Source organism: Nematolebias whitei, chromosome 19 (assembly GCF_014905685.2).
Source record: "Nematolebias whitei isolate Nwh7 chromosome 19, NemWhi1, whole genome shotgun sequence".
In the NCBI taxonomy this organism is placed as follows: Eukaryota; Metazoa; Chordata; class Actinopteri; order Cyprinodontiformes; family Rivulidae; genus Nematolebias; species Nematolebias whitei.
The window spans coordinates 32,700,034-32,709,821 of record NC_056516.1 but is presented as its reverse complement, the minus strand read 5'-3'; the positions used below and the strand labels follow the sequence as shown (position 1 = coordinate 32,709,821).

General features: G+C 41.3%; 2 protein-coding genes across 2 annotated transcripts in view; both read right to left on the bottom strand.

The window, feature by feature from the left end:
* Positions 1–3,228: 3,228 nt before the first annotated feature.
* On the bottom strand, positions 3,229–5,975 carry LOC119425497 (gastrula zinc finger protein XlCGF57.1-like). The gene is made up of 2 exons (XM_037693026.1): positions 5,750–5,975; positions 3,229–5,053 (listed from the first exon to the last, which is right to left on the bottom strand). The coding sequence occupies exons 1-2, from the start codon at positions 5,901–5,903 to the stop codon at positions 3,309–3,311; spliced, it is 1,899 nt and encodes a 632-aa protein (XP_037548954.1). The 5' UTR covers positions 5,904–5,975; the 3' UTR covers positions 3,229–3,308.
* Positions 5,976–8,745: 2,770 nt separating this feature from the next.
* The window catches only part of LOC119425496 (gastrula zinc finger protein XlCGF8.2DB), an 8,696-nt gene continuing 7,653 nt past the window's right edge, over positions 8,746–9,788 (bottom strand). The window contains exon 2 of the mRNA XM_037693025.1: positions 8,746–9,784. Within this exon, the coding sequence (XP_037548953.1) occupies positions 8,881–9,784 (904 nt within the window). The 3' untranslated portion in view covers positions 8,746–8,880. The remainder of the gene's footprint in view (positions 9,785–9,788) is intronic.

The window sequence follows — 9,788 nt, the reverse complement described above, 5'->3', positions numbered from 1 at the left end:
CCCCTTAAGATTGTAACAACTTTGTCTTTTAACAAAATTTATTTGAATATTTAATGGTAATTCAAAAAGCGTTCAATACAAAAACAACTGGACTTTATTTGTAACATAAGACGTTTTGTTTTTGTATTGAACGCTTTTTGAATTCATCATGTCCTGGATGACTGAGAATCTTCACCAGCATATTTAATGGTAATGTGTTATTTTGAGCCCTATACATAACTGATAAAATACTATAATCTACCAAATCATGGAACTTCAATAACTTCAGGTGATTGATTTCAGTTGCCTCCACGGGGACGCAGGGTAGCTCTGCACCAAGACCGACTCGCACCTTACAAGGGCATCGCTGCTCCTCAGGACATAGGTTGGGACGAGGGGGTACCAACTGCACTGTCTCCTGCAGAGGGGAGTGCTACTAGCAGTCCGGCAGGCACTGGGGGAGGGCAGGATGGATCTCCACAATCAGGGGCAGAACAGCTGGCAGGGGTCATGACCCCACGGTGGGAACTTTGTCCTCGGGGTCGAAGACTCTACTATGGGGGGGGGGGGGGGTGGTGTTTAGTGTAGCATGTTCTGTAGTTGGACTGTTCCAATGGCATTTCTATATGCATGTTCCTGCAGCAGTTCTGTAGTTGGACGTTCACAAAAAGAGGGAGGGGAAGTGTTTTGGGGGGGAACTCCTGGAGAGAGTTGTCTGTTCGGTGTGGCTGTGGCCTACAACAGCTATTAAAATAAAATTGTTCCTACTTTAACGAGAGTCATCTGTGGTATAAAGTACAATGCATGGGAAGAAAAGGCATTACAATATCTTGTCCTTAAGTTCATTTAATGTAAAATTAAGAATTTGTAGTAGCTAAAAGAACTTCAAGAGAGACAAGTACAAACTGAGCCAACCTAAATTTTAGTATTGTTATTCTTGTTTATGTTTATCATTTGATTATATTTGTTGTCAATTTGATTGTTTTTCTCTCCGCTGCTCCCTTTTGAGGGGTCTCCTCCATCTCATTCTGAATCTGTATATTTCAACGCAGTTTCCTCAGTTTTCCCTGAACTTTTGCATGAAAACTGTGCACTCTGCTGACACTTAAGTCCCCAGATGGCTGAACCACCTCAGCTGACTCCTTTCGATACAAAGGGGTATCTGCATGTATCTAGGATTTCAATCTTTTGGTCAAGATCCAAACCTCATCCCTATATGTGAGGGTTGTAACCAGGGCTTAAATTGAGCCGGGTCCTGCTGGAACACTTTATCTCTTCTGGGATGGATGGAGAGAGACAAAGCCACATTTAACGTTGAAGCACCATCGCCCAAGTCATGATGCAGGCAGTGCAGACAGCCTGAGCTGCGCATAAATTCAAAATGGTATCTGCAGTGATGCAGAGCTCGTCCTGCTCTTCTGGGGAGAAGTTCGGATCTTTAGTTTTTTTTGGATATAATAAACGCTAGCATAGCCACGTTGTTAGTCACTGTGGCTGCCTGAGATGAACACTGATGCGTTCTGTCAGTGAGTCTGGCAGTGAGTTGATCGCCAGGGGATGGAGGGATGGGACGTCATCCGATGTGCCAAGCTGCTCTAACCCCGAAAACAGCCGTCAGGCTGGGCTCCAAAGGAGGGACAGGTGAAAAGCTTTTATCTGTGAGTCCCTCTACCTTCATGATGGGTGCGCGTAGGTGGAGACCAGTGCTCTCAGCTTCAGCGGGTCAACGGCTGCTCCCCGCAAATATGTTGACATGGCTGGAAACTGAGGCCAGACTGGATCTCGCTGGCCAAAGTTTGGAGTGGCAAACTTTCCTGTCAAGTCATTTGGGGTCAAGGGGTTGACTGTTCCGGCACAGTCAGGTCTTTGGCACTCGCCGCCCTCTGAATATTGTCAGGTAGAGCGTGGACGAGCGCGCCAATCACAAGGAGGAGGGTGGTTGTCGACATAAGGATGCCTGGGAAGCCACCTGTTGGTGGCAGCTCCATCTCCAGGCCTCTCATCTGGGAGGAGGGAGCAAGGCTGCTACTGTCTCTCCGTCGGAGGCAGAAGCATCTGAATCCTGCCTCACGTCAAAGAGGTTGAGGACCTTGTCCAGCAGGTAGCTCTCTGGAAGCTGGAACGATTCTCCACCTGAAAAGAAGATGGCAACCAGGCGTTGTTTCTCCTCGAGCAGGAGAAGCTTGCAGGATGGGCAGGAAGCCTGTGGTGTCAGAGCTTGACCAGCATGTTCTGCTCCGAGGCAGCCCTCGCAGATGGCACGCAGATCGGAGCTGAGGATGTACTGCAGGCTGGGCACAGGCAAATCACTCCGCTGGTTGTCATCTTCTGCTCTTTAGTCTTCTTGTGTTGCTTGGTGGCTGAAGAAAATGTGGAGCTGAACCCTGGTCTCAGGGCAACTGTGGGGCCCACACAGCAGGTGGACGTTGACTAGTTTTCAGTGTTGTGCACGGGGGTAAACCCACTAGTGACAGCCTTAAAGGGCGAAGCCTATACAAAATAGAACTACACCTTCAACATTTCAATCACTCTCTAACCTTGTTAGAACATTGTCATTTCTATTTATACCAACCCTAACCTACCACACATCCTTTCAAGCCTGATCCCTTTTTTGCCAGTTGATACAAGTCCTTATCTCCCTCGTTAGTGTCCAAATTCTTTGTTGTGATACAGACAAAAGACTACAAATTTAACATTGGTTAGTATGCATAAATTCATTTTATTTAAATACACAGGTACACTGAAAATTCTTATATACTTACAACTTCAGTTTGTGAATTTTATGTACTTTGCAAAGAAAACGCAGAACAGATGAGTGTAAACAAATTTTATACAAGTGTTTTGGAGACAGATAAATGTTTCTCAGTCAAAAGAAGTGAAATTATGTTGTCCATCACCAGATTCAGGCATGTATTTTATTTTTAATTAAATATATTAGTGTGTGTGGCTTCGGGAGTGGTGGAGCAGAGGTTCGAGAAGGTGGGCCTGTGATCGGAAGATCGCTGGTTCAATTGCCGGTAATGACATAAAAAAAAATGTGGGTGGGATAAGTAAAGCGCCTCCACCCTTATTTGATCAACTCTGGACCCTTGAGCAAGACCCTTAACTCTAACCATCTGCTCCCCTGGGCACCCCAGATAGCAGTTCTCTGCTCCACAAAAAGAGCTGTGGTAGCTCGGTGGTCTGTGGTTGCGTCAGAAAGGGCATCCAGCGTAAAAATAATTGCAAAATATTTGAGCGACTATATTTGCTGTGGTGACCCCTGAAGAAGGGAGCAGTTGAAAAAAGAAAAAAAAAGTGTGTGTATGGATTCTTGCCTATGAGTTCTTTCAAATTACATTTTTTTCCCCAGTGTGGATTCTCGTGTGTTTGTTTAAACTGACCTTACTGGTAAACATTTGGTCACACAAATCACAAGAAAATGGCTTCTGTCCTGTGTGGATTCTAAGGTGTGAATTTAAATGGCTCTTTTGAGTAAACTTTTGTTCACACAGATTACAAGAAAAGGGCTTCTGTCCTGTGTGGATTCTAAGGTGTACATTTAAATGGCCCTTTTGCGTAAACTTTTGATTACACAGATGACAACAAAATGGCTTATGTCCTGTATGGATTCTCAGGTGTGCATTTAAATGGCCTTTTTGAGTAAAACTTTGTTCACACAAATGACAAGAAAAGGGCTTCTGTCCTGTGTGGACACTCATGTGTCTTTTTAAATGGCCCTTGTTGGTAAACTTTTGTTCACACTGATGACAAGAAAAGGGCTTCTGTCCTGTGTGGATCATCATATGTTTCATTAAACTGCCCTTTTCTGTAAACTTTTGACTACACTGATCACAACAAAATGGCTTCTGTCCTGTGTGGATCATCATGTGTCTCTTTAAACTGTCCTTTTCAGTAAACTTTTGGCTACACTGATCACAACAAAATGGCTTCTGTCCCGTGTGGATTTTCATGTGTTTTTTTAAATTACTCTTTTCAGTAAACCTTTTTTCACACAGATCACAAGAAAAGGGCTTCTGTCCAGTGTGGATTTTCATGTGTCTGTTTAAATCTCCCTTTACAATAAACCTTCGTTCACACAGTTCACAACAAAATGGCTTCAGTCCTGTGTGAATTTTCATGTGTCTTTTTAAACAGACATTTTCAGTAAACCTTTGTTCACAAACATCACAAGAAAACGGCTTCTGTCCTGTGTGGATTTTCATGTGTCTGTTTAACTCTCCCTTGTCGCTAAACTTTCGTTCACACAGTTCACAACAAAATGGCTTCAGTCCTGTGTGGATAGTCATGTGTCTCTTTAAACTGCCTTTTTCTGTAAACGTTTGACTACACTGATCACAACAAAATGGCTTCTGTCCTGTGTGGATTTTAATGTGTTTTCTTAAATTGCTCTTTTCATTAAATCTTTTTTCACACAGATCACAAGAAAAGGGTTTCTGCCCTGTGTGGATTTTCACATGTCTGTTTAAATGTCTCTTAAGATTGAACCTTCGTCCACAAACATCACAACAAAATGGCTTCAGTCCATTTTTGTTGTGGACCCTGTTCACAATTGACTCAGAGACCCTGCTGGGTGAAGACTCCCATTCTTCATCAGTGTCTTCAGCTTTTGACCCAGAGTCTGATAACGGTTTTAGTACAGAGTCAGGATTTTTCACATCATTATCCTCTTCATCGTCTTCACTGACTTCAGTTTCTGAAGAATCAGAATCTCTATAAGCATTTAGATCTGGGTTTTTTGAATATTTTTCTCCTTCAACAGTTGATGATTCTATGTGGTCACCTGAGCTGCTGGTTGGAAGATCACAGACTTCAACTTGGCGTTGATGAAGCTGTGAGAATAGATGTTTCTCTTCATCATCCTCACTCTTAAAATGAACTGCAGTTAATGAAAAGCTGGTGACATCTGTCTCCTCCTTCATACTGAGCTGCTCTCCTCCCAAAATGGTCCACTGTTCCTCCTCTTCCTCTTTTATGTGGAGGCAATTTGCATCCTGCTGGTCCACATCAGGCCACTGTTCTTCAGGAGCTTCTTCTTTAATCAGCACTGACTTCTGATAATCTGCAGGAACCACTGGAACGCATGTAAAACACAGTAATGAGGACTGTAGCTTTATATTCACACATACATGATTTGTTTTACTGCTCAGATCACAGTTATTTTTTTCTCCTCCAAACAGGTTCCAGTGCTAAACCAGAGCCAAAGAGTGCTTAGCCCCAGCTCTTTCCTTTTACAACACTTTAAGATGTGGCTTTAGCACCCCACCAACTCAGAACAAACTGTTTAAATATGTTTTTATCTTTTAACAAAAACGTTTCAAGTGTTTAACCTGGTTAGTGCTAGAGATAGTTCCTAAACGGTTATTTGCAAATAAAGTTAAGAAACAAGAAAAGGTGGTGCTTCAACACTCTCTCCTTCCTCCCAACATCCCTACGTTCTACTTCACACCCACCTCCAGGCGAGTGGAAACAATACCTGTACCTGGTTTTGAATGTAACTATTATAAATATTCGTTTGGTAATTTGGGGTTTCAATAGTTAGCTTTTATTTAGTAAAATTAAAAATGTAATTATTTAGTTTATCAATTGGCTTTAAAATCAGCACTTTATGGTTTGTAACCTCTCATACATTATTTAATCTGTTAGCAAGCTCAACTATAAACAGAGTTACACATGTCCTTTCCAGGAAGCTAAATTCATTAGCTACCAGAAAGCTCAGACTAAACTGTAACATAATCACGTTCAACAGAAAGAATAAAAAGATACAAACCTATTATATGCAGTTGATCGTTGGGACTGAAAACTGTATCTATGATTTGGCTTCCTCCAGTTGTTTCCTGTTCAAGAGCATCTCTACTTCCAAGCAAAACCTCCATTTCTTCTTCCTCTGCATCCAGGTGCTGCTGGACCGGCTGTCTCCACATCTGTTAGCTTTCGTTCATCACTATTTACCTTCAACATTAATCGAGTAGTTACAGCTGAATAGAACTCAAAACTAAACTAATTTCACCAGAAGTCGAAAGAAAAGAGCCTTAGTTCGTCGATACGGAACATGGAAAACACAATGAACGTACGAACACAACAACTTCCGCTGCCAAGAGGGAATCACTTCCGTTATAAACTAGCCTTCAAAATAAGACCACGAACGGAACTGTTTTTCAGCACTACAACTTCCCTCTGAGCCGTTTGCGTTTTTTTTTTGTTTTTTTTTTATGTTTTAGGATACCATTGTTTTTAAACAATTATATTCTTTTCTTTTAAATTCTGTTTTCATAACACTGTTTATCATATCAGTCACACGTATTTGTGTTGTATATACACTTTGGGTGCCTCTTGCTTCTCTCATCCCTGGTGCATGATTGTTGGTATCTGAACATTGTTATTGTCCATCAATCAATCATATTTTTGCTAAATTAAAACAATTAGAATAATCAATCCATATATAATTGTTTTTTTTAAATATGTAAATAAACCATAAATGTAAAATTTCTTGTCCTTTAAGTTAATTTCATGTAAAATCAAGAATTTCAAGTAGCTAAAAGAGTGACAAGCATAAACTGAGCCAACCTAACTTTCAGTATTGTTATTCTTGTTTATAATTTGTTACAGATTTGATTATTTTTCTCTCTGCTGTTCCCTTTTCAGGGGTCTCCTCCATCTCACTCTGACTTCAATATTTCAGTGCAGTTTCATTTTGTCCCTGAGACAAACTTCAGTATGAAAACAGTACACTCTGTTGACACGAGTCCCCAGATGACTGAACCACCTCAGCTGACTGTAATAGATATGAAGGAGTAGCTGCTTGTATCTAGGATTTCGATCTTTCAGTCAAGATACAGACCTCATCTATATGTGAGGGTTGGAACATAGGCAAACCATACCATACCATACCATTTTATTTATAGAGCACTTAAAACAGCGACAAGGCCAACCAAAGTGCTGTACAGACAGAACAACAGGTAACACACAAAGCAAAATACAAAATGAAGTAAATCAGAAATATAGACATAAAAACGATGCAGATAATGACGACTAACCAGTGTGGAGCGTACAGGTTCAAAACACAGATCATCTGGTGTTGAAAGCTACCGAATAGTAGTGGGGTTTTAAACAGAACTTGAAGACCGAGAGGGAGGGGGCCTGTCTGACAAGCAGAGGTAACTCGTTCCAAAGTCTTGGTCCTGCTACAGAGAAAGCCCTGTCACCTCTGCGCTTAAGACGAGTTCCTGGAACTGTGAGGAGCAAATGGTCCGCTGACCTCAGGGAACATGGTGGGACATACGGTTGTAGCAGATCAGAGAGATGTGGGGGGGAGGGGGGGGGCAAAACTGTTCAGTGATTTGTAGACATACAGGAGTATTTTGAACTGAATTCGAAAGTGAACCGGTAACCAGTGCAGTGAGGCCAAAACTGGTGTAATGTGCTCTCTTTTGCCTGTACTGGTTAAAAATCGGGCTGCTGCATTCTGGACCAGTTGTAGTCGTGCAATGGAGGTCTGACTGATACCAAACAGGAGTGAATTGCAGTAATCAGATGTAATGAATGCATGTATTACTGTCTCCAGTTTATTTTTGGACAATTTGGGCTTCAGTTTAGACAGCCGCCTCAGTTGGAAGAAACATGATTTAACAATCATGTTTACGTAACTGTTAAGTTTCAGGGAAGGGTCCATTATCACACCCAAATTAGTGACTCTTTGTTTTTCTGACAGGGTTAGAGCGGAAAGGTCGATGCAGTGGTTTGTGATCGTGTCCAGACCAGATCTTTCTACACCCAGACTGACCGAAGAAACATCCTCATTACTCAGAACAAGGCCTCCATCCATCAATCCAACTCCATTCTACCATCACTGGCAAACAAGATGCTCAGATACTTAAAACCCATCTACCTAAAGCCCAGCATACTCCATTCAAAGCCAAACAGTTGACTCACGGTCACGCAATTGTGGGATGTTACTTTACGCACATACCTTTCATAGTCCACGAGACACAGGAGCAGAACTCCTGGGAATCCTATCCCACTGCAGTATACATCACTGCACAGGTTTCTTCCTGCCAGAGTCTCCACTCCGTATCTGTCGTTTGGCCACAAATATATCATGAAAAAAGCACCACACTTTTCAGCTGACAAGACGCCTCCATACACATCTATGCAATCTCCATTCAGTTTTGGCTTTTTAACTAATTTAGTGTGTTTGAACAGTCATACAGCTGAATGTCTGAGCACATTTCCGAATTGACAAACACACCCACAAACTTCTGACCAGTCACATAATTCTTGGCACATGCGCCCGTGAGAAAAAGTTTGACCCGAGCCTTGTGTCCAGCAGGGGTGGGCGAAGCAGCTCTGAGAACAAAATGGCACGATTTTTGTCATGCAGCAACGTCAATGAGAGCGGATTTTGCTGCATCAGATGGAGCATGCAGGGCCCTTGAGGCAGAGACTTTTCCAACAACGTGGGGGCATTGAACCTGTTCTAGAAACTACTTCTTCAACATTTCAATCACTCTCCTCCCTTGTTAAAACATTGTAATTTATATTTATACCAACCATTAACTGCTGCACATGCTTTCAAGCCTGATCCCTCTGTTTTGCCAGTTGATACAAGTCCTTATCTCCCTCTTTAGTGTCCAAATTGTTTGTTGCGATACAAAAAAAAAATAGACTACAAACTTAAAATTGGTTCATATACAATTTAAAATATATATATATTTATTCAGTATTAAACAGGGACACAGAATATTCTTATATACTTACAACTGCAGTCTGTGAATGTTATGTACTTTACAAGGAAAAAGCAATTTTATGGGTGTTGGAAACATAAATGTTTCTCAGTTAAAACTAGTGAAGGTATCTTGTTGATCACCAGATTCAGACATGTAAAAAAATAAAATTAAATAATTAGTGTGTGTGTGGATTCTTGCCTATAAGTTCTTTCAAATTACTTTTTTCCCCAGTGTGAATTCTCATGTGTTTGTTTAAATTGGCCTTACTAGTAAACATTCGGTCACAAAGATCACAATAAAATGGCTTCTGTTCTGTGTGAATTTTCATGTGTTTTTTTAAACTACCCTTTTCGCTAAACCTTTTTTGACACAGATCACAAGAAAAGGGCTTCTGTCCTGTGTGGATTCTCATGTGTCTGTTTAAATGGCTCTTTTCGGTAAACTTTTGTTCACACAAATGACAAGAAAATGGCTTCTGTCCTGTGTGGATTCTAATGTGTCCATTTAAACTGTCGCTTCTTGTAAACCGTCGGCCACAAAGATCACAAGAAAATGGCTTCTGTCCTGTGTGGATTTTCATGTGTTTTTTTAAACTACCCTTTTCAGTAAACCTTTTTTCACACAGATCACAAGAAAAGGGCTTCTGTCCTGTGTGGATTTTCATGTGTCTGTTTAAATCTCCCTTTTCACTAAACCTTTTGTCGCACAGATCACAAGAAAAGGGCTTCTGCCCTGTGTGGATTTTTATGTGTCTGTTTAAATATCGATTAAGATTGAACCTTCTCCCACAAACATCACAACAAAATGGCTTCAGTCCATTTTTATTGTGGACCCTGTTCACACTTGACTCAGAGACCCTGCTGGGTGAAGACTCCCAGGCTTCGTCAGTGTCTTCAGCTTTTGACCCAGAGTCTGATAAAGGCTTCAGCTGAGACTCAGGATTGTTCACATCATTATCCTCTTCATCATCCTCACTAACTTCAGTTTCTGAAGAATCAGAATCTCTATAAGCATTTAGATCTGGGTTTTTTGAATCTTTTTCTCCTTCACCAGTTGATGATTCTATGTGGTCACCTGAGCTGC